The sequence below is a fragment of the Passer domesticus genome, chromosome 14 (genome assembly GCF_036417665.1).
Source record: "Passer domesticus isolate bPasDom1 chromosome 14, bPasDom1.hap1, whole genome shotgun sequence".
Lineage (NCBI taxonomy): Eukaryota > Metazoa > Chordata > Aves > Passeriformes > Passeridae > Passer > Passer domesticus.
Genome location: NC_087487.1, coordinates 10,560,626 through 10,585,297, shown reverse-complemented (window position 1 = coordinate 10,585,297; position 24,672 = coordinate 10,560,626). Strand labels below are relative to the sequence as shown.

The window sequence follows — 24,672 nt, the reverse complement described above, 5'->3', positions numbered from 1 at the left end:
CTAAAATACCACACACTAAGATCAACTGCCAAGTAACTACAGTATGAAAAGGATCTGCTGTGAAGATAACTAAATACTGCACTGAAGTCTTTAGTACCTCAGGAAAAAAAATGTAGTGCTTAATGCTTGGCTGCTCATTTAAAATCTTTTTTTTTTGTTTTAAATCACAGTATTGTGTGTCCAATAACTTCCAAATTACCATCAATTAAATACATTCCCATACAAGACCCAAGCAGTTGGTTATATATAAAAATCTCTCACCTTTAGAGCAGAAAGAAAACTTACCATTCAATGCATCTTCTTCTGACGGCCTGTTAAATGCCACAAAAACAACAGTCACCTTCAAACTCACTCTGTAATCCCTGATTTTGACACATCATCCTAGGTCACCTTGTTAACCTCACAGTACCACTTTTATCCTGTTATCCTATTTTTCAAGGGCAGTACAAGTTTCTTAATTACAAAATAGTAATGGAAAGCTGTTAAGTAATCTCATGTTTTTACAGCTACACTTTAAATACCTCCAAATCATGCACAACATTATGCTAAGTTTGCATCACAAGAGCTCGTTCCCACAGAGGTGCTTTAATTAAAACTTGTTCACAACAGCTTACCCTTCTGTTATCAGATAAATAAGGTAATGGCTTTAACAGTTAACTCAGGGGGTAATTGCTAACGAGAGCAATGTCTGCATAATTTCAGAGGTGGGTACAGTTTGAAAGGCTGGGTAAAGACCTTTAGCAGGAAGCGAGCTGCTCACTACGTGTCAACACATTTTCATGCTTTGCCCTCCAAGTGTGACACCATTAATCTAATCAGAACCTGTTAAAGCACGAGGAGAGCTCAACCTGACCCACCCATGAGCACCTGCAGCCCAGGGAGCCAACCCAGTCCTGGGCTGCATCCCAAGAGTGACCAGCAGGCTGAGGGGGTGATGCTGCAAAGACCCCAGCTGGAGCACTGTGGTCTTCTCTGGGGCCCCCAAGGTACTAAGGACCTGTTGGAGAGAGCCCAGAGGAGGCCACAAAGATACTTGGAGGGCTGGAGCCCCTCTGCTCCAGAGACAGGCTGGGAGCCTTTCAACCCAACCATGCTATGACTATCCTCTGATTCCAGTGAATCCATTGGTTATTTATTAGAAGGAAAAAAGTTTTGCGGGTTTTTTTCTCATTAAATGCAACTAAATACCACTATAGCAAATGACAACCAAAAAGAAAAACAGATCAACATACAGAGTGAGAAAATGGCTCCATTAGTGGAAAGCTTACTTACATTTGACTGCTATTTGAAGGTCTGCCTTGTAGCCAATCCTTTAAAACAAAGGAGAGGAAAAACAGAGGGCTTCAGTTTTGTAAGGAAAGCAACAGTTTATTCAGTTGGAGGTGGGGTGGTAATGTGTTTTAAGCTCTTGGAGTACAGCCTGTTTACTGGAAATAAACCAGGCTGTACTGAACTGCAGTTGAATGGAGAGACCCAAATACAACCAAGAAATGGTAACTACAATTAAAAGAATAAATAAAGCTCTATATTCACTACTGTTTATGGATTATATAAGTAATTCTTTTCCTTAAAAGAAAAGAATTTTGATTTTATTTCTACAAACAGAAAACAGCACAGATTTTCATAGTGAGAACATACACAACTTCTTCCCTTAGTGAAAACAGGTCTCCTGTTGCCTCCTAGAACAAGCAAGTCCACAAATCAGTATTACTCTTTATCTGTTTCTTCTTCTTTATTTGTTCAGCTTCTAGTTCTGGTCAAGAATGTCACAAAAGGTTGATACAAACCGTCAGTAAGGCTGCTTTAGAGTCAACTTGCTGCGTGTCTTCACTGGATGCTCTCCTGCTCTTGCTGTACACTACAAGTGAAGGAGATTTATAAGTGGACAAAGAATGGCAGCTGTCACTGTCACCTGTTTCCTAATAGTGAACAAACAGACAGCTTAACATAGCTCTCATGAAACAAGCCTGACCCACAGCTTTAGAAGAAGTTTGTAGTCCTAACTAGATCACTTTGCTTTTTACAGCTCTGGCTGTCCGTGGCAAATCCAAGGCAACAGACCAGAACCACAAGAAGTAGAAGATTCAAGTACTACCAAACATGAAAATATTTCAAGATTATTTAACCATTTGTGTTTCCTTTGCATCTTGTTAGGATACCCATTAGCAAGGCAAGTTAGAGGCAGCATTAGGGGACCTGACAGAGCCCAGACTTACGCTGCTCTGAGTGGGCTGTCAGAGGGTCCGTGAATCCACCACAGGAACTGGACTGTTGCAGACCACTGTCAGTCTGGAGACCCTACCAAAAAAAAATTACATTTACCATCAGTCATCATTACCATTATTGCTTTCAACTACTACTCTTGCAACACAATCTGCCCAGTTTTTCTTTTTAGGACTGGTCAGGATTCTTCAAAATTTCTGGATGTACTTCAAATACCTCACTGCACAGAAATGCACAAGTTGAGTGCATTAATTCAGTTTAAATGCTCTTCTCACAGTAGCCACCAGCTGTAATATTTTCAGGCACACATTAAGACTCCTGGCCCACACCAAAAGAGTTCTTTGCAAGGGAATGTTATAATAGCATAGAACTACAAAAATGTCAATTACACTGGATTCCTACAAGCACCATGTTCAGCTCATCTGTTTCGTGCCTTTGCTATCAATTCTTATATAAGAATATGGCTCTGGCAGAAACTAAATTTCAATCTGCACCCACTTAAAAGAGCAACAAAATGTAGTAAACTCCTGCCATGTAAAAACCTATGGGTCATGAATGCAACTTCCTTATGGACATACTCCTTCATAGCAATTACACATTGTTGGAATATGTACTGAGGTGGTCAACTTTTGACAACAAAGTATTTCTTCTGCAAAAAAGGAAAAATGTGGTTTCATCACAAACTAGGACTGTGTATAGAGTGGCATAGGGCTAACTCATCTATTAACCCCAGTGGATACCTGAGTAAAATATAAAAATTCATTGTTTCCTGCTTTTGATTCCTAAAATTATAACTATAAAATTATAGTTAAGAAGTTGTTCCCACCCTTTTTCACCCTTCCCTCTTACAGAATACACCCCACACACATACACAGGCCTCTGTGTGTGTATGTGTATGTATGTATGTGTGTGTCCAAAATGTGTTTCTGATGACTGGTTCTGTGCAGAAAAACTATTTCTTTACATCCCTAAACACCAGAACATATTAGATCTCTGTCAAGGAGACATCCAGTTTACAGATAATAAGAACAGAGACCCTTGTCTTTACTGGAAAGAATATTTTAGTAAGTGCTGAAAATAAGTTTCCTAATAAATGGAAACTTTCTTTGCTTACTTGAAGTCTGGTTGTCTCTATACCCTCCAATATAGCTTTTTTGAAGTCTTCCTGCTGCTCCTATCAAAGAAACAAAGTAAATTGTTAACAATAACACCAAAATAACTGTGCCAAAAATACATACAAAAAGCTTTTTGGTCACACATTATACTCATCAAAAGGTTCAGAAGCAGCAACTCAGCAGAACAGAAGTATTGCAAATGGTCATGATGCAATTCTCAGGTGTATTCTCCCCTGAATGCATGACAACTGCAAATAGTAATTTGTACTAATTCAACAGCTACATAGCAAAAACTAGTATTTATATACATATATATATATATATACACACACACATACACTATAGTACTTGGAAGGCAGGTTTATGAATAACCACTTTTCCATTTTAGTAATTTTTATTACTCTTTAAGGAAATTTCTTTAAGGAAATGAAAGTTATTCATTTTAGTTTATGATGAGTTTATGAAAAAGCTTTTTCTTCTTGGAAGCATAATGAACCATTTTTGTCACTTTTGAAAATTACATTCACTGTCATCTTGCTCTATAAATCATAATGTAAATTAGTCTTTCTAAAGGCTGATCTTGAAATTTATGAGTGTAAAATATTTAGTTGAACACTAATTATGGGATACTTAATTTTATCTCGATTCACAGTTGTAGTCATCTTAGCTTTCATAACCTCAGAGCTTGTTTATTATTTCACTAGTATCCTATTATGAAGCAACAGTACTTGATGGCAGTTAATGTTACATGAGTTTTCACTGGATTTTTTTTAAATCATGAAACAGATGCAAAGTGCAGTCTGCAACGATTGTTTAAGTTTTTTTGATTATATTTGGTCTTAGGCTTTTTCCAAACACACTGTGACATTACAGTTAAAAAGAAAATGATCCCCATTAACATACTTGACAAAGCCTTCCATGCTCACCTCAATATCAGCACTTCTTTCCCTCATTTTGCTGGCTGCCTCTTTGAACCGCTGCAGGTCCATGCTGTCTCTGTGACCTTTGACACAGTGAATTCAAAAAGAGTATTCAAAATCAAAGGCAACCTCCAATTTCTGACCATGCCAATAGTCTGCATCACCACAGCAAAGGGTCACAAACCACCTAAGGCCTGTGTGCCTGTTTGCACTAGGAAAGACATTTCAAACATGCTAAAGTGAAGATCAGTGTAACAATATCAAACTACTGCCTTTCCTGCACTGAGGTGTGGAGCACCACCATGCAAAAAGTAAAGTTAATATTTTACATTTTTACTCAAGCGTGTGCTCCTCACAGGAAAGGAACAAAGCCTGGATTACAGTGCTTTTATGTATGCTTGACAAATGAAGGGAAAGTAGACAGTTTCCTGGAGGGAGCTTTTACAATATACCCTTCATCCTCCCAGTTGCAAGAAATACTTTTCAGAATTTTCCCAATCATGTGGCTTTCTAATGAATGAAAATCTACTTGGCTTCACAATGAAACCTGCATGGTATCACAAGTGGTGTAAATTGTGGACAGTAAGAATGAAGGATATATTCTAAATGCTAGAGATGTCAGAGGACCATATACAAAAAAAAAATCTGACTCCAGTAAATAAGTATAGTTAGTATTCAAAGTTATTAGTGGTGAAGTACACTTAAAGATTAGATAAGAGTTGTACAATCACTGCCCGTAATTTCTGTTTAGCCTTGCTTTCTTTTTTCAACCATGAGGCACTTATACATAAATAACTAATGTAGGTAACTTCTTAGAAATCAAAGTTTCACAGCAGTAGAATAAACTCTTGTCTAGAGATTTAAATTTATACAACCTCAGCAAATCTCTGGAAAACACTGAGACATCCCTAAACAACTTTAGCAAGACAACACCTCTGCAGACAACCTGACAATTCCAGATTACAATCTTCTGCTAAACACTAAGCATACTTAAAGCATTATCAACTTTACAGGGATCAGTTAGTAAACCCACACCTGTGTTTTGCAATGAATCTGCCACTGTTTTACCATTCAAATATGTAGGTAACTAACCAAAACCATCCACTTTTTTACTGTTAAGCAGAACTTGAGAGGAAGCAAAATGTTGTATTGAATTAAAGGACTTTGGAAGCTTCCAAAATGACAGCCCCAACCCAGGTTAGCCTAGGTAACAGTGGAAGATCCCAGCTGTAACAGTGTTTAGAAATATAGTATAGGAGGAACCCTCAGCTTGACACAGATACCACAAAGATATTTGTCCAGGACTCCATCAGCCTGAGTAGTGTTCTGTAATTACGTCAAGAAATAGACAATATTTTTGATTTATGCAATCAGAAGGTAGGAGCTTTATAATGAGCCACAAAAGGTTTGTCTACAGTGCCCGTACCAAGTTGTACAGCTGCTAATTGCCCAAAACTGCTGTGCTCAACAACTGGATAATGTTTTTCAGAAAAATATTGTCTATGTGACAGAATTATGGAGAAATTATCATTTCAGTTAAAAAAAAACATTCAAGCAACATAGGGAAATTAGAGATGTTAAATGCAAAAAAAGCAGAGCAAAATGGTAGAATAAAGTCACCTGCAACCGGAATACACCCAAAATACCATACAATTCTTGATAAGTCAAACCTTGGGGCTTAGATTTGGTCCACAGTTTATGAAGCAGTCCCATAAGGATGTTAGAACATAAATCTCGGGTTTGCAGTTCCATTGCATGGACATGCTGACTTTTGGAAAGTTCATCTTTAATATTCAATTTTCCATGCGAGCCGCCACAGTTGACTGCTGACGTCAAGTCGCCCGTTGACAAAGAGAACTTCGTTTGGGGCTTGTTCTTCGCTAACTTGACAGGGGACTGGTGAGCACATTTGTCAACTCTGCAGCTGTAGTTATCATTAGTGTCAATCTCATCATGAATAAAACCACAATTAACGTATCCTCCATTTTCAACACAAGGTTGGGTGAAAGCAAGGCAAGCAGAGCCAGAAGCAAGAGGATAAGAGCAGCTAATAATGACTTCAGGACATTCAGAATCTACTTTGTTATACTTACCCACAAATGCACCAAATTCTACATTATTATCTCCTTCTGTAGCCTTAGAGAAAACAGTCTCTTCATGCTTTGCTGAAGAATCCAGCTGACTTTTGCAACTGGGTCGAGATGGAGTGCTAACAAAAAACTTTGTTGTTGGGGATGTTACATGTGGCATGCTGTTGGATGAGTTGCCTAATTTTTTACTTTTATTAGCTTTTGAGATCTCTGCAGCCTGTACTCGTTGGCGAAGTTCTGGAGGGGAAACAGCATTTGAAAATAAGGCACTGCCTGAGGAACCTGCCTCTTGGTAGTTTTTTTCTTCTCTTCGGGGAGCCAGAGCCAACTCCTGACCAATTGTCTTATGCTGGACTTCTTTGTCATCACGGATGGAAATGTTACAGAGTAAAGCGTTATTACTCTCAAGGCCTCCTTGTGGAAAAGAGCCAAAGACATTTCCAATGCTGTGCTTTTTCCACACAGATGATCTGAGAGAGCCATCCTCAATGAGATTTTGTGCCAAATGTTTTGAAATGCTCAATTCCCGGGTGATTTCATTATGAACCTTGCTGGCTTCTGAAGCTTTCTGGGCTGTCAGGGTTTTCAGAGTATCCACAGTTAGAGCAGACAGATCCTGGAGGTGGCCAATCTGTGAATCTAAAGACTGTAATGACCTTTTAATGTAGTTGACACGATCACCAACTTCCTTTATCTGAATGCACATTTGTTCCACCCTAAGAAAAATCAAATTATGAAGTAGATATGAAAGGTATTTTTCTCAATATGCAAAAACCCCCATGATTATAACCCTTTCTGTCCATTTAATCAGGGGGAAAAACAACTTTGAAATGTCACAATAATACAACAGCAGTGGACTGTTTTGTAATACAACATTTGTACATACTTCTGAATCACAGAATTAAAACAGCTATCAATTGAGGGCCTACAGCACTTTCTGAAATCTATCAATCAGTTTCTTAAAACATCATGGGAAACTAAATAACATGATTGCCTCAGTTTACTGAGTGCTTCTATACGTCAAGAAGAATCAATCACATTAACAGTTTCTGCATAGCAATGGAAAGATACCACATAAAATTTGCATAAACACTTTATGTTCTTGAGCTGCATTTCTCCCCCTTTAAAGTACATTTAAAAAAACCTGTAAAAGCTCTAATTCTCTATTCAGAAATTTTAATTGTAAATATTCTACCGTTCGAATGTGACTCGAATCCTCTCCTCGCTTCCAGAATGAAATTTATCATCCTTTTCATTGAAATACATCTCAACACACAGCTCTTCAAAATCATGAAGTTTCTTCTGATCTTCTTCTGTCAGGAAGAGCTCTAAAGAGAGAGCAACATTTAAGATGACATATGTAGTGAAGTTGTATAGGTGCTGAAAACTAATAGACGTAACTCTACAAAGGATGTTAACAATAAAACACTACAATAAAAAAAAAGAACCTAACAAACCAATAAACCCTATTAGAGGGCCACCTAAAACCCTTCCTCTCTCATTGCAAAAAAATTCAAGGTAAAAGACTGACAATAAAATAAAACTAAAATAGTAATTCTGAGAGGGTCTGTGCACAATATTATCATTGTTTATGATCCTACCCTTTAGCCCCTCTGAGGCAGAAGCTAGATTCCTTAGCTGGATTTTATTTTTTTTTTCAAGTTTCAAAGAAGTTTTATAGAAAGAAAAAAAATTTTCTCCATTAGCAATAACAAGAAATCTAATCTATTTGTTTGCATGATAGGTTAGTTTTACTGGAGAATCCTAGGGGCTGGCATTAAACTCTTGAGAAAAGCACCGTGATTTTCAAAAGAATTATCAGTACTGAAAGCACACAAAATTAAGACCCACTTTGACTTTCTTCACAATACACATTATAACCAAGAACATGATGCTTTTCTGACAGTTTGCTTTAACCATGTCAAAAACAGTACTGCAATTTTTTGGATAACTGTTCATACTTGGCCCATCTGAAGCCTTGTCTGTCTTTCTTCTTTTACATATACAGCAGAACAGGGAAGCCATGTGGCTAAGAATGATCAGTGGTGGAGGCAGAACAGGTTTTTCATGGTAGGCCATAATGAAATGATAGCGCTGATACTTCCACACGATGTTTGAAATTGCCTTGACTTGTAAATACACGTTGCTGAAAGGGAACAGAACAATATTAACATCAAGGTGTTTTTTGGGGTGGTGGGAAATTGTTGGTGTTTGTTTAGTGGTTGTTGGATTGTTTGTTTTTTAACACTTTGATAACAATCAATTCTGAAGCCAGTTAAGTAAGAGACAAAAGCATAAACTTGTTTTTTGCTGCAAAATTATTTTTGTGGAAGTTGGAAATACATTCAAGAGAACACCATAATCCAGAGCAAGGAGAGGGCTAAAGAAATTCTCCTATCAGGTAACATCTCAGTATTGTTACTCAGAAATAAATTACACTAAGATGAAATTTCAAGTTTGTTGAACAAAAAAAAAAAAATTATTTCTAACTAAATCCAGATTTTTATATTACACATGTTAATTTTTTAGTCTGCCTTCTTCAGTGTTTGTGAGCTGCTCATGCCCATAAATCAAACACTTGCAGAGCACTATCAAAGACAACTTGCTACAATTGAACCCAACCAACTGGAGAGCTTTAAATGAATTTAGGAACAACAGTCAATGAAGACAAAGAAACAATTTTGTTTTCTGACAAAGAGAAGTTACAAAATACCTCCAAATTTCCTTGAACTTCTGATTCCCCTGACCTCACAGATGTGACCTGAACCAGTCACATCACACACTTCCCTAACTCAGTCATGGGCTTACAGTGACAAAGAGACAAAGACCAGACTTAGAACCTGAAAAAGCTTCCAGGAAATGGGATTGCTTTGATCTGGCATCAGTTCTTATCTTGTCATCTTATTGCAGTGACATTGACACTTGTTCAATTGTTAGCAAAAGTTAACTATTATCTAGAGACTTACTTGAAAAATGCAATCAGGAGATTAACCATGATTATGTACTGTACAAAGAGGTAGACAGCTTGAAGAAACGGGGTCAACCATGTTCCTGGGCCACAGAGATGAGCAACCTTTTCATCAGAATTATTTGCACACACTGTGTTGGGAAAAAAAGATACAGAGAAGAAATTTACAACTTTTAGAACTCCCAGCAGGTACAGACAAAAAAAACCCCAAAAACTTAAAAAAAGGTCACTTACATTTTGCAACAACCAACTAAACTATCATACACTGGTTCTGCAGTTTGAATTGTCTCCAGGCATTTAGGAACATGGTAGAAAAATACCAGAGATAATTGTTTCTGGCTGATATTATGCTGTAATCATATTACTGGCTTTTTTAAAAAAAAGCATAGTACATCACCACAGCCAGAATTTTGTCATGATAGCTGTGGGGCAGAATTCAAAAATCGTGCTAGGAATAGCCTTGAGAGAAGTTGTAATTATGCAGTTTTCATTCTAAGCCAAACAAGTGTTAGAAAAGAAAATGAAAAATCAGGTCACATAGTTATACAGCTGCAACCCACAGAAGGGAGATATTCCATTGAATCAATGTCAACAGTACTGGGGCTTTCAGAAAATTGGAATTTCATAAGATTTTGATAAGACCTTCTCAGAGTAAGTTCTCTCTTTACTTGATTCATAATTGCAGTATCTTACCATCAATTTCATAGGCATAGACTTCACCAAAAATCATCCAGTATGGATGAAACACAATATCTCTAGCAAGAGTCCAAGAGGGTGCCTCATCAGGATACAGTATTGCCTTCCTGGGAACACCAAAACTAAGTAGTACAAGTGCCATAATCACCACAATGTAAAACATGTTGGCCACCTGTTAATACAAAAAAGTCAGTTAATCCACAAGGACATAAATTTGATCTCACAACTCTAAAAACTTTTACCGTGGCAGGGTACACTTGAGAAATTCTATGCATTATATGAGGAAAAGAGTCCAGGGCATTAATATTTCACTCAGAAAATTTTGTTAAATAACAAGCCCTGTTAAAAAAAAAAAAAAAATTTTCCTGTCCTTTCTTATAATGTACTTAGCACCCTTGGCCAAAGGCAACTGAGCATATTTCCCTTTCAACTTGAATACTATTAGGTACATGAGGAGCAGCTGACAAGGAGAAATAGTCCTTCCTAAAGGTACTCAATAGCTGCACAAAAAACAGAGGTAGTTTTCCAAGGGCAGGAACACAGAACCCATGCCTCTTGCAAGAAATCAAAGTGAGAAATTAGCAACTTGATGCCCTTGTTTTTAAGGAACGACAGGGTTCAATTTTGTAAGAACCATTTTATAGAGGGAAGGAACACAAAAGCCCCTTCTACATTCAGATATACAGCTCCCAAGCTGCTGTCAGCAGAGATAGGTTATTTAATTTTAAGTTTAAACAATTTTGGTATTTTTAGCGTCAGATGAAAAGAAGCATAATCTATCCCAGTTTTCCATAGCACAAAACCATGAAGGTGCTTCAGGACACTACAGGAACACAAAGGCTATAAATTTCAGAGCTTGGGAAGCTGATTCAAGACATAGGCTTCATCTTATTCATTTAAGTCTCTGACATCTGAGAACAAAACAGGCCAGGGAAGGAAGATTTGCCTTTTTTTACATTTATGTAACAGGGATAGCTCCATAAAGGAAGCATTCTAATCAGCTTCTTTTGAAACCCTTTAAGGTATATTGCAGCTAGCTAGTTCTGCACACCAAGTTGTTATCCTAATACAGCAGGACAAGAAACTTCTAACTAAACAGAACTATTGAGAGAAGTTGTAAATGGATGCAGTTGGGGGAAAAAAAATCAGTAACAAACATAGTACTTACCATTTTCCCAATCATCATAACATAAGGGCCAGCCTGTTGATTTACAGCTAGAAAATCCAGTAATCGCACATACCAAAAAATTATATTGAGACAGTATGTTATTCTTCCAGCAACAAAGACGTAATTTTCTCTGTAAGTGTTTTCTCCAAAATTCCCCTTGGCTCCAAATCTTAACGCAAACCCGATGAAGAAAGTGACAATGGCAACTGTGTCACTGATATTGAAGTAATCACTGAACCACACTTTGATCTTCTGATTAATCTTCCCAGCCTCTGACATAAAAATCTGTAATAGAAATTAAGGTCAGGACAGCTCATGTTTATTGCACGGGGACCAATAGTAAAACATGTGAATCACTAGCATTTTTATACTTGCAAAAATATAATAGTTATTCAAATGGAGACCTCTTAAATGCTGAGCAATCAAAACCAGTGTTTAACTGTGTCAGCTTCACAACAAGGAAAGGAGGGTTTTGCTCTATCTAAGCAATTTATTAAGGAATTTTGGATTTAGTGGATTTTGGAGATGTTTTTGTTTATTTTGAGGCAGTTACTGTGACAAAAATGAATCCTATCTGCCTTCAGTTGAGCCTCAGGTAGCAGGTTAATGGACTAATTTTATCTCTCCCATTTAAAAATTATTACAGAACTTCCATAAAGTCTCTTGCTGACGAGGAACATTGTAGTTATGATGGCTCTCCTGTGTCACTAAAGTTTTTTTTTGTTTTTTTTTTTTTGCATCTTGGTCATAGCACTGGGGTAGAGCCTGCCTGGCAAATAAATACACATTTTACAAAGCCTCCATCTAGCAACCTATACCAAGCTTTAAGAAAAAGGTATTAAATCATGTACTCTGATGCTTGAAGATTCTTAAGTTTTCTTGTTTACAAATGATACTGTTTTGCTCTAAGCAACAGTATCTAAAGGATATTGTTTAAACTGACCAAAAAAGGCTAAAATCCCAGATTGTTACAGGCATACCTCACGAATTTTCTCAATTGCTGATGTGAAAATATAAGCAATAACAATCCACTCCTGAACAGATGGTAATTCTTCCATTTTTACAAGAACCACAAATGTGTAGAGCATGAGGAATCCTAAGTATGCCAACTAAAAAATGAAATAAAACATATACATATAATTACTGAAGGATCCTTTCAAGATGTACATGGAATCTTTTGATGTGGTATACAATAAAAGCTTCAAGTTGGATTACAAGACTATATTTACCCCTTCAAACAGACAAGTTATTATTTATAAGAGGATACAAACATTTTCATCTTAGAAAAGGAAAAATAGCTGTAATAAGCTATTTATTGTTAGCAAAGCTTTGCTCTTATTACAGCTATTTTCCTTTAGTACAAATTCTAACATTTCTATTACAGTGATTGATATGAAGCTGTGCATGCACTTGAGACTAATACATGGTTATAGAACTCCTGCTAGCAACTGATGAAAATAATTACTCAGAACAGAATTTAAAAAAACCCAAACCACAGGGCACAGCACATGCCCATGCAGTTTCATAAAATGAAGTATTTCTCATTTCCAGCTCAGCAAGGTAAGAGGTTTTCTGTCTGCTTTTTGGATAGCGCTTAACATTGACTCAATCACAGCTAATGTTGGAAAAATAACCCAAAAATACGTGCTACACTTCCAAATAAAATACACATTATACAGAAAAAACTCACTGTATTAAACCAAAACTTCACGATTGGAGCATGATAAAATGCATAAAACTTCTGTGTAATTGGGAGTCTTTTAGGTTTTGCTGGAGTCTCCATGTCATGCTTTTCGAAAGTACTGTCCAAGATCCTCACTTCCTTAAAAACCTCCTAAAATAAAAAAAAAAAAACCTGTTAACTTCCCACATGAAAATGGCATGCTTTCTGGCACTAAATTTCACCTTTGACTTAAAAATGTAATTATTTAAGTGAGGAATATTGCTTTTAATATGTCCCCCTGCCCCACATTACCATAGGTATTTCATCTGCTGCAGTCTGGAAGTTGTTCTCACTGTCATCCATTGCCATTTGATGGGCATCTTGAGACTGAGGAATGTGTGACATTTCAGCCTTGGTCTTATATTCCAACAGCAATATAGCAGGAGGGAGTAGAATACTCAGTATCACCTGGAAAAGATGAAGACTAAGTATCAATAGTTCACAACTACATCAAAGCAGCAGAATACACCAACACACAGAATAGCCTTTGAAAATATATTATCTAAATTTCACTTGCTTGCTATTGAGGGGAAAATGTTGAAAATAATTAGTTGTTATTACTTGTGTATGCACTTAAGAGCTTAGGATCACATATACAGAGTGGTTTTTGACTTGAAGACATAGGAAATGGGAAAAACCAACAAATTCCAAAATTTAAAGGTATTAGAATGTGCTCCAAGCCTGAAGATAGAGATGTTCTGTTCACACTCTGTTATTTAATCCACTCCCAGAAGCTTTGGAACAGTGTTCAAGTGTATTTTAAAAGCCTGTACCAGGTTGTGGTTTGTGGGGGAAGAGGGGAGTGTCATATGTTTTGTTTGGGATTGTTTTGGGTTTTTTTTTCAATTCACGGTAAAAAAATGAGCTAAGGTATAGATGAAGAGAGTAAGTGAAAGCTATTTACTGTCATTAGCCTGTTACAAAGCAAGCAAGAAAACAGTTAATCAGTTATCAAAGAGGATTTTAGTAGGTCACAAGTTAAATGATGCTTGTAGGTATTTTGTAGGAAAGTTTTCTTTCATTTTACTTCTAACAACAATTAGGTTTTGGTACCTAATTTATCAAAGAAATACGTAACTCCCAGTTCAACTGATCTGTATAAATTATCTCTGTCTAGATCATAACTGATCTATACCACACAAAGGGCACTACTGGAAAACCTGTCCCCAGTTTGCCTACCCTTGTTTTGTTCTGTGCCCTGCTTTTGCTCAGTTCCTCCAAAATAGGATATTCACAAAGCTTTTTTACATCAAGTCTTATGTGCTCCCTGCAAAAAGCCAAAATGCATGAAACTACAGTCTTATGACAGGTTTTCCATCTGTTAAGGACTGTTACTACTATGTTTTTAGTAGTGGATTAGTAGTCACATGATCTCTTTAAGCCTCTGATTAAAGGCTACTTGCCTGGTTTTTGCCTTCTATATTTCTGTACCTTATTTGAAAAGATAAGAGTGTCAAAAGAAGCGTTTACAACAAATATTCCAGTTTTGATTATGTTATAGGAGACTGGTTTACAGGATTTATTAATAAAAGCTATAGTTGTGAAAGCTTTACACTAACAGCACTTAAAGACACACTTTTCTTCCCTTTAAACAAACTCCATTGACCCTTTTTACACTAATAAACTGCAACAGTGCTTACTTTGTACCATGAATTCTTCCTCATGTTCAGCCTTCCCATCCACATATCCGATAACAACATCTGTGTGCAAGTGTGTGCCACAAACGGACGGAGCCTCGAGGACACGGCCAGCTTCAGACACGTGGAGTTGCTCCAGTTCTTAAGCTCGTAAGTCAGTAACTTCATGGCCATAGTTTCATCTTGTCGGAAGGACTGCTCTAACAGCTCAACTGCCAGCTGACCAAACTCACTAAAATGAAGGGAAAAAAAAAAAACAAAACAAATAGAAATGGCCATGAGTTTAGCAAGAATTTTCCTGCATAAATTACCAACTTGCATAACTTGAAGGGACTATTATTTGTCCCTTCTGTACAGAGACACTAAAATTTGTAACAACAATAAATCAGACTCCTGTTAAAAACATATGCATGCTAAAACAGCTATAAAAACACACACAGAAATTACAGAGAAGAAAATGGCACACTGAGTTTCCTTTTAATTTGACTATAAATAAAGACTTGTAACAGCTCTCAAGAAAGAGCAATATCTAATACAAAGCTTCCACTAGAGTTCCCCTTAAACCTTTTTGCAAAACATAATTGTCTTCAAATGTGCTAACAGAATAAATTGTGTTCTGTTCATAAGTAGCCCACTACTTTTATTACAGAGGTCAAGAAAATATTTTGAACAATAGGAATCTAACTTACTTGGAATACTGTTTCAGTTCTTCTGAAGTATCATCAACAAGGTCACTTTGTTTCGCCTCATAAGCCATGGACCGGTAGACTTTGCAAGCCACCAACGCTTTGGCCATGGACTCCTCGCCGTGCTGCCAGAAGAACAGGGCCATCTTCTGCCTCTTCATCAGCACTGCCCACAGCAACAGCTCGTTCAGAGGATAAGCAAAACGTCTCGTTTCAGGGTCGTCTATGTCAACTATTTCATCTTTGGTTCTTTTCTTTTTTCCCTCTTCTGCACCAGTGTCAATCTTTAAAATAAAATCACAAAGTCACGTTTTAAGTCGCTATACTTGGTCATTATGTAAATTGAAATAAAATGCTAAGTGACCCAATACCAGATTAAAAATAATTATAAAAAGAAAAAAGAAATGTTTTGAGAACTTGAGAAGCAGCTGGAACTTTTGTTCAAAAACGTCAGTTGAGTACAATTCATTTTAATAACTGTGAGACTGAATTAATTTGAATTATAGATCAAAGAAAAGCCATAACTAATATACCTACATACAAATAAAAAAATTCATGGAAACTGCTTGTAGTACTAACACACGGCCAAATCTTGCCCTGTCTACCAAGCCATGTGAGTCCCACCTTCATTACTAGAACTCTGTCAAAGATAAACTTTCTTTCCCTAACATATCAAAGCTTATCTACAAGACTACTCTACAGAAAGAGAAACATCCTTTACAGAACCCTGTAAAAAAGCTAGGCTGAAATTCCAGCTTTATCAAAGTCAATGCAATTGCTGCTACTCACACTCCAGCGGCACTTGGGTTTCCAGCAGGCTCCCCACTCTCAGCTCCCTGAAATAATCCCCACCGTGCTCCCTCACAGCCCTCACCTTTGGTTTGTACGGCTGCGCGGTTTTGATGAAATGATTATGGCGCATTTTTTCTTTCTTGTCTGCCCTGTTACCAAAAGACTCATGGCTTTTACACATCTGAGGAGTGGTACTTGAAGGATTTCGCCCAGATCTCTGCAACAAGGAGAAGGGGTTTGGTTACTCAAACATGGATGAACATAAACAGCACAAGCAGAATTCTCACTGGATATTTAGCACGGTTTGTTGTTTGTTTTCATTGTTTTTAAGAAGTCACTAAATGGGCAGTTACAAGTGTTGGTTAGTGTAGCTTGCACAAAAAGCTAAAGTATCTGCATCCCAAGCCCTAGTGAATCTGCATGTGCAGTGTCCTTTCTTCCCCTATGAGCAGGAAAAGAGGGAATCACAGAGAAGGAATTAGGATATGCTAGAATAAGGTTGAAGAGAACAAAACCTGTTGTCTGCCCTCAATCCCAGGACAGTTCTCAGCTGCCCTCACAGTCCTTACTACTGCATTTAAAAGAACCAGTCCATTGACAAGAAGAACAAAGCAACATGGATTCAATCACTGCACAGAACACAAAGGTTTGGGGTTTCTCAGGTGAGAACAGAAGGCTGGTACGCCGTGCACGTACCCGATTGTTCCCGCTGAGGCTGTTGTATATCGCTCTGAAGCGTTTCCTCGTGTACGTGCATCTGTAGGTGCCTCCCATCAGATATTCAATAACCAGTCCCACATCAATCAGGTTGATTTTATATCCTGGAGGAAGATTTCCCTAGGAATACAAAAGGTGTTATATTAAACTTGCTTATAGTGTTTCTACAAGTTTTATTACTGCTCTAAATAATTTTTTTTTAAAAAAAGAAGCCTTTCATGACAAAAAACCATCCAACATAAAACCCAAAAAGCATCTACATGACTCAACAGTTATTATTTTTAAAGAATGACCAGGTTATACCTTTTCTACATGAACTCCCCTAACAGAACAGATACTCATTCCATTGGTGAGGGAGGCATTGGGGTTTGGTTGTCTATTGTTTTAATAGCCAAAACTTCTCCATGCTGGAAGCATCAGCTTTTAATCCCCCCAAGAAGGAAAACAAACAAAAAAAAGATGAAAGACAACACTCTTTGGGTTTAACACCTTTTAGGCAACAGGCCACCAAGCACAGAACAGAAATATTGCATACTACCTAAATGTCTGCAGAGGTAGCTTAATGCTTAAAATAAAATTCAATTAATACATTGCAGATCAAATTGACAGTAAAATACAAGAAATTAACAAAAAATAACTGGTAGTTTGACAGATTTTTACATGGACAGCATACCTGTTTGACGTCCCGAACAAGATGAAAGAGTGTTGGGTTAGTTGGGCCTTGTTTCTTCATAACAAAAGAGAGGGAAAATTTGGAATGAAAAATTAGCATACAACAGCAGCACCATAAGAGGTTAATTTTAAAAACTGATTTAGAATATAAAAATATACTAAAATATAAATAAATATAATAAATAAACTTCTCAAGGAGGCTTCTCTACAGAGCTTTATCAGCTAAAGAATTAATTATCTTTTTTTGTCAAAGCAGATACTGACACTGTTAACACAAATCTAAGCCATATTTGGGTACTAATCACATCTGCTACTTTTCGGTGGAAAGTTCTTTTTTCCATCTTTGGATACTGTTTTCAAAATTACCTTGGAATTCTTAGATCAACACTGACAGTAACAAAATTTTTATAAGTAATAACTATGCAGGCTGACAAATTAAACTCTTCCTAGACCTATTATGATGTTAACTGCTACAGACAGAATCCATCCTATGAAGCCCTATAGATTTCAGATTCTGGGCACAAGTTTCACCCACATGACTTTCTCTCGTTCTCTTCCCCACTGTTTTGCACACCTGGTGTGTCCACAGAGCTGCAATTTTCCCTTTAGTGTCCATCCCCACCATCACACACAGATGAACCCTTGCTGACAGACAACTCTGCTGCTGCTGGGGCTCTGCACAGCAGCCAACAGCATCCACTTCACAACTCCAACCTCGTGCCCAGGAGCCTTCCCTACCAACACCCCACAACCTCCAGGCTGCTGTACACAAGCCAGGACACAACAGGCTGAGCAACTAAAAAACTACTCCAAAAGCAGCTGAAAATGCAATCATTTACTTACTGTGTTATAAAGTTCTTCCAGCCTGGGAATTGTAAGAAATTTGTGCATGCTTACTCCGTTTTCAATCAAAAGTTTCACAAATGCAACTCTGTCCATCACAAGGGCATCCAGCATAGCCTGTTCCAGGGAGCCAACCTAAAACAAATAAGCAAAAAGGTGGAGCCTAGAGAGAGCCAGTAAAAAAGTGAACTTAGATACTGTATCAACTTCATTTAGAGGGCTGGAAAAACCTTTTATGTCTGTAAAGATGTCACCCTCAGTTCAGAATATCCCCTGAACTTCACACAATTACAGATGGGAGAAGACCCTGAAGACTTGAACTGTCCCATAGGTACTGCCTACTGAGACAGTGGGACTAAGGAGACACTTGGATTAACATAACTGAGGTGTTCTCATAGGCTGACATTGGATAAAACAAAAAAAGACATAAAATATCTAAAGCACAATTTGGTTCAAAGATGTCAGAACCATCATGGCAATTGACAAGCCTTACACAGTCAGTACTTCTGACTGCACACTCAATAAGCTTATGTTTTATTTTTATACTACCAGGGAGAAAAGCCAAGAGCCACCGGTAGTTCTTAAACTCATTTTCAAACTACAAAACCCAGACATTTTGTCCCTCCCTCAAAAGACACTGCAGTGCTGCCAACAGTGCATTTTACTAGATGCAACTTCAGAACTTTCTAGGGCCATGCAACTGTAATAAAGAAAGAGCATCTGACTAACATGAATTCAGCTTCCACCTTTTGTAATGTGTTTTCTCTGCTAGTTATTCAGAATAGTTAGCACATTTCTAAAATATAATTTTCAAATAAAAAATAGCAAAACAGCTTTAAGGACCCAAATTACTGTCTCAGCAGAAATGTGTCAATATTCCAAAGTCTCTCTCTACAGAACTCAAGATTCATACTTCACAGTAAATTGTGCTTCTCTCTATTAGGAATTATCATTCTGCTTAATCCAGACCATTACATACCAGCCATTGTTGCCCATAAACAAAAACATGATTTTTGGCGATGTCAACTCTGTCCCAGGCAAGTGTAAGAACAAGCTGGTCAAATGCAGATGCATTCGTGCCTTAAGAAGCAAACACAATGAAGAAAAATTTTAAATTAATTATAATACAAGATAATAAACATTCTTGCTTCCTAAAAAGGCCAAATCAAGCAATCCACCCCAAAATTGTGCTGTATATGTCATCATTTATGTCATGTTATAGCATCATACAATGAGAACACAGATATTTATTTGTTTAAAAACTTACGATTCCTATTGGTGTTTTATAAATAATCCATCACATAAACACTAATCAATAATAGCTGGATGTTCCAAATGATCTTAAAAAATTAAGTCTCACCTTTTAACAAAGCTGTAAGTATTGCAACATCAATGTCCTGATGCTCATCTGACCCAATATGAAATACTGTAATCTGTCCAAAATGGCAAAATGGGGAAAAAATATTTAAATTATTTTCAGGCAAAGGTTATTGGCTTCAGTCTTTTAAATCTTTTTCAATTCCTGACATAAAAGACACCTCATTTTCAATGCAACTTGAAGCTTGTCTATGTTAAACATAAACTTTTAGTGTGCATTCTGTTTTGTTTTCCTAAGTGGAAGTTTTCAATTAATTTGAACTTCTTTTCCTCTTATGATTACAATTCACTGCTCTCTGTAACACAGTATCCTGCTCACCTCTCCAGTCCATTACAGATTATGAGATTAACCTGCCATCAGACACGGTTAGCTGAATAAGGCAATTTTATATCTCAGAACAGCACAATGTGATGTCCAAATGAGACACCAGTCCCTGAACTCAGGCTACACATAACCTGTCTAAAGTGGCTTTTCTTCAAGCATGCAGTGATACTATTCCTTTATTAGTAATCATAACTAAAAGATCCAAAAAAATTTTAAAAATCATATCATATCCACGAATGCATGCACATTGCATAGAAAAGTTTATGGTAAGATCTACTTACAAGTTCTTTTTTTTTCATGCATTCCAGCAGTGTCTGAAACAAATGAACTGCTTCACTTTGACCAAAGTTAAATGTCTTTTTGATGGTTGAAATGATTTCAGGCTCAGCACCCTCAGGAACATTCCTGAGATCGAAACAAACAAACAGGAAAACAATTGTTTTAGATGAACAGTAATAACAATAATGCATTTAATTACTTTCAACATGTCCATTCAAAGTCCTGCTATCTATAAGCTTATTACTGTTGCTGTGGCAAAACCTTGGGTAACCTTTAGAAAGAACTGCAGGTTACTTAACCTACAATTCTGTACTACTGCCTCCTAAAAGTAACCCAACTCCCCCTCCCTTTCCTTCCCATACTGAGTTCTGAGATATTCTCAACCAGAAGATGTTGACACAAAATAATAAGCAGTCACTCATCTGAGTAAGACACATTTGTGATCTTAGCCTGGACAAAGCTGTTTGGTTTACAGCTATGTTAGATCCCTGCCTCCCAAGGTTCAGAGGCAGCCCCTGCAACAAGGACCCAGTGTGTTTTGGGATTTATGCAAGCCTGACAACTCACTAGAAATCAGCAAGTACTGTGGAGCCCAAGCTACACTCAAAACAGTCAAGTGTTTTCTGCACTAAACAGAAAAAGCTTTATAAGATTCATGAAGAAATGGTCTCAAAACTCATCTGTGGTTGACAGACATACATAGATGCCATGCATATCTTGTCATTCATCTGTGTATGACAAGAACTGTCTGCACACAATCCTGGGCCACGTGCTCTGGGATGACCCACTGTGCTCCCTTCCAACCTGACCCATTCAGTGGTTCTGTCACAGTCTGGCACTGCTGGCACTTACCCCCCCTCCTCTGTCTGCTTGTGAACATAGGCCAGGATGTCTGCAGCTCTGCCAGTTCCTTCACACACCACCACAGGCACTGGGGGGCTCTCCTGAAGGAAGTCCAGAACTGTGAGGATGACATTGGGGCCACCTTCAAACACAAGTGCCACCACAGGCACACCTTGGCCAATTCCTGGAAAAGGGCAAAGATAAAATCCAGACAATGCTAAGTGTATAGTGTATGCTAAGGCCAGTTTTATATATTTAATAAATCAGCTTTGTCCTTTGTATTGAATCAACACTAAAATACTGTCTGCCAGACATTAACTGTTGGTAACGCACAGTTTCAAGCACTTTAAGTTCTGGACTGGGACACAAGCACTGCCAAGCTGGTCAATACAACAGGATACAATCTACAAAACAGAAGAGATTCCTCACAGAAACATTCAGGAGCTCATGCAGAAAACTGAAGAATTTTTCTTTTTTAATCTCCTCTTTTAACTTCCCTCAATAATTTGCAAAGGTGACAACACATACACAGTTTGAACATAGGTACATGAAACTCTCTACTGATGGGAAATATTGCAAGAGCATTCCTATAAGGGTCAAAATACATGTGTTGCTCCACAACTGGGAAAACACCATACTGCATACTGTGAAACTGCCAGTGACAAAACCATTAATTAATCAGACCAATCAGGACTTGGTGACAACACACTAAGAGCTGAAGTGACTTACATTTGTTTTTACAAAGTAAATAGACAACTTTATTCATAAAGAATTCCTCTGTGGTCCCAGACAAATCATAAATCTACAAGCAATAACTAGGATCCATAGCAGCTGATGATATTTGCAATTTTAGACTTGAAGTATAAGCAAAAGTTTTAATTTATTTTATTTTGTCATTCACATGCTTGGTGCAAACACCTTTTTCATTAAGCCATAGTAACAGCCCTCAGGCTCCAGAATTACTTACTTGCATGGATCCGTTGCAAATTAATAGTTTTTTCCAGTTCTCTTCGCAGTTTAACTTCTGCTCCATACTTTCCAACTGTTCCATCATCCACCAGAATGAAATGGGAATGGAGGTTATTTAGGACGTTTAGTTTACTTAATGGATTTAACAAGGTCTGATATGGAGCAACCACCTAAGTGCAAGCACACAACAATGTCTTTTACTTGCCAAGATTCACACTTGTTTCTGTGAAACTTAACTAGACACAAGAACTGGTGGCTCAACAAGAAGCACTGACACATATAAGGAGGCACTGACACATATAAGCATGCCTTGGATCAGGATACACCAACAGCTGCAGCTCTGAACTTCGTGCAGAGAAGTAGATAATCGTATCACTAAAAGATGCTGTTCTGAAGAGTAACAAAGACCCTTTGAAAAGGTGTCTTTGGGGAAAATTTGTGACTTCTTTGGCAAACAGCAGCACTGAAGACTTCACATCAAAATTTTTCAACTTATTATCCTCTCTAAATGCGAATTCTCTGTAATACTTTAACATATTTGTTATTTGATTCAATAGTATCAGCGGGGGAGGAAAAAGGATTGTAGTTAAGAACAAGCTCCTCCTGTAGCACATTTGCATTTTGCAACTTGTTTACAGTAATGATCTTGCATAAGTCACAGATGTCAGTGTATCTTCATAGTAAAGCAAGTATTCCAATGATGCAAAGCAAGGGAAAAGCATGCTTGAGCAGATGTGTCAAAAGTAAATGAGGTAAATCATTATTTCAGTTAGGTAATTCATCCTTACATCTCTTCCAACAAGGTCGTTTCTGTTTTCAATCACTCCCCACGGAGCAATCCCAATAGTGCAAATCTTTCGAGATGATCTGGAAGCGTGTTCTCTTAGAGCATCACCAACATGTTTTGCAACACCTGTTCGTGCATAAAAAGATTCCAGTGCATTGAATGGCACATCTTACTAAGAATACAAATATTTATTTAGGTGTTTAACTGTTTTATTTAGATAACCAGGCCTTTAAGGACCTGGAAACTTACTGACACACTACCAAAGAAAAGGCAGCGTGCTACATCTACTAGGAGGAAACAAAGTCATTTAACAAAGCAAATATTAGCCTAGCAAGAACTAAAGAGTTTCCAGCACATTACTGTACTTCTTCTTAATCACATTACACTCTGCCTTGTTTCAAAAACAAAACGCAGAAAACAAGCAAACAAAAAAAAACAAAGCCCAAAAACCAGCCTCTCTGTATCTCATTTCTGTTTTCACTACAAAACAGTAGCCTATTTTCAAATACTTATGTTCAAAATGCATTATTTTAACATAATTTGACCAAACTCATTCAAACTTCTTTGTTTTAGGATATAGCAATGCATCCTACATTAAATCTTTTGGCTCTTATAAAACTGCAATCTAGTTAATTGTGCACAATCTTTGCTAGTTCCTCACCTGTGTTCACTCCTCCAGTTATAATCCAGGCCCCTGTGGTCACTGCAGCTTTGATAAGACCTTTGCCAAGCAACTGTTTGATGCGTGGGTGAAGTTCGAATTTCTGCATGCCCCCATGGACAGATATAACAAGCTTTGGCAACTCCATCTGCCATTCTTTGAGCATAAGTTGCAGAATAGCTTCAGGCTTAGTGTCATATGACAATCGCACATACTGCAGGCACAAGAACAGAGTTAAAAGGTTCAAATGTGTAAAAAGAAGAACCAGAATGTATTTCAGGATATATTATCCTACTCCTGGCTATGGACACTGTAACTCACTTTCTGAAAACACAGCAGATGCATTAAATGAACAAGCTTCCTTTATATCCTCAGTAGTCCAGATGTGACAGTTTTGAAAGCAAGGTTTGGAAAGGAAACAACTACATAAAGATCATGGTATTCCATCCTACTGGCACAGTGACCTGGAAAATGACTCTATGAAAGCATTGGATGATCTCTAAATTAGATGAAATTCAGAAGTATCTACAAAAGCTCTGCCATCTGCTGGGAGAGGCTTTTGCATCCCCTGCAAAGAGTTTCACAATTGCTTGGTTTTCCTTCCCCATTCCAGGTGGGAAGGAAATCTACATTTTTCAACAGAAAACTTCAAAACTGGCAGCTTTTAAACACTCTTTTTTTAACAGCATAAGATTAAGTAGATAGTTGATCAGCTACAATGCTGTCACATCTTCAGCATGAGCTATTGAATAGAGGAGGGGACAGCAGGCAGAAATTGAACCCTTTCTGAATAAAGTTCTAAATACCAAAACAACACTAGTCCATTAAACTGGTTTGAGCAACCCACTTGCACTCTGCAGAAGGAAGCAGAAATGAGAGTGGGCAGCCTGGTGTTTCTGTACTCTTAGAAAAGGGTTCACAGCAATTTTAAGCTACACTAAGTACAAAGGAACCCATACACTGCTACTAAGAACATGAAAGAACTGTGCCAAGGGCCCTTCTCTCACAGAGATGATCTGATCTGGAGCACTGGACTGTCCTTGGGGCTTCTGCCAGCTGCAGAAAGAACACAGCTCCCTCACTCAGGCACTTTGTTTTGACCACAGAAGTCACACTGTACAAGCACTCCCTGTAGCCTGTAACTGCACAAGCTTTAAATAATTTCTACCACAACTAAAAAT

At 37.6% G+C, this 24,672-nt stretch overlaps 1 protein-coding gene across 1 annotated transcript in view; it reads right to left on the bottom strand.

The window, feature by feature from the left end:
- The window catches only part of TRPM7 (transient receptor potential cation channel subfamily M member 7), a 52,629-nt gene that overhangs the window by 5,159 nt on the left and 22,798 nt on the right, over positions 1–24,672 (bottom strand). Inside the window, exons 5-32 of the mRNA XM_064389569.1 lie at positions 23,492–23,705; positions 22,832–22,956; positions 22,042–22,213; positions 21,084–21,258; positions 20,234–20,357; positions 19,611–19,683; positions 19,230–19,330; positions 18,251–18,385; positions 17,409–17,462; positions 16,715–16,855; positions 16,101–16,235; positions 15,230–15,510; positions 14,544–14,772; positions 13,156–13,311; positions 12,871–13,014; positions 12,161–12,289; positions 11,181–11,465; positions 10,010–10,184; positions 9,315–9,447; positions 8,310–8,494; positions 7,544–7,676; positions 6,352–7,064; positions 4,265–4,341; positions 3,338–3,397; positions 2,217–2,298; positions 1,788–1,858; positions 1,273–1,310; positions 286–311 (exon numbers count right to left, since the gene is read on the bottom strand). Of these exons, the coding sequence (XP_064245639.1) occupies positions 286–311; positions 1,273–1,310; positions 1,788–1,858; positions 2,217–2,298; positions 3,338–3,397; positions 4,265–4,341; positions 6,352–7,064; positions 7,544–7,676; positions 8,310–8,494; positions 9,315–9,447; positions 10,010–10,184; positions 11,181–11,465; positions 12,161–12,289; positions 12,871–13,014; positions 13,156–13,311; positions 14,544–14,772; positions 15,230–15,510; positions 16,101–16,235; positions 16,715–16,855; positions 17,409–17,462; positions 18,251–18,385; positions 19,230–19,330; positions 19,611–19,683; positions 20,234–20,357; positions 21,084–21,258; positions 22,042–22,213; positions 22,832–22,956; positions 23,492–23,705 (4,366 nt within the window). The remainder of the gene's footprint in view (positions 1–285; positions 312–1,272; positions 1,311–1,787; positions 1,859–2,216; positions 2,299–3,337; positions 3,398–4,264; positions 4,342–6,351; positions 7,065–7,543; positions 7,677–8,309; positions 8,495–9,314; positions 9,448–10,009; positions 10,185–11,180; positions 11,466–12,160; positions 12,290–12,870; positions 13,015–13,155; positions 13,312–14,543; positions 14,773–15,229; positions 15,511–16,100; positions 16,236–16,714; positions 16,856–17,408; positions 17,463–18,250; positions 18,386–19,229; positions 19,331–19,610; positions 19,684–20,233; positions 20,358–21,083; positions 21,259–22,041; positions 22,214–22,831; positions 22,957–23,491; positions 23,706–24,672) is intronic.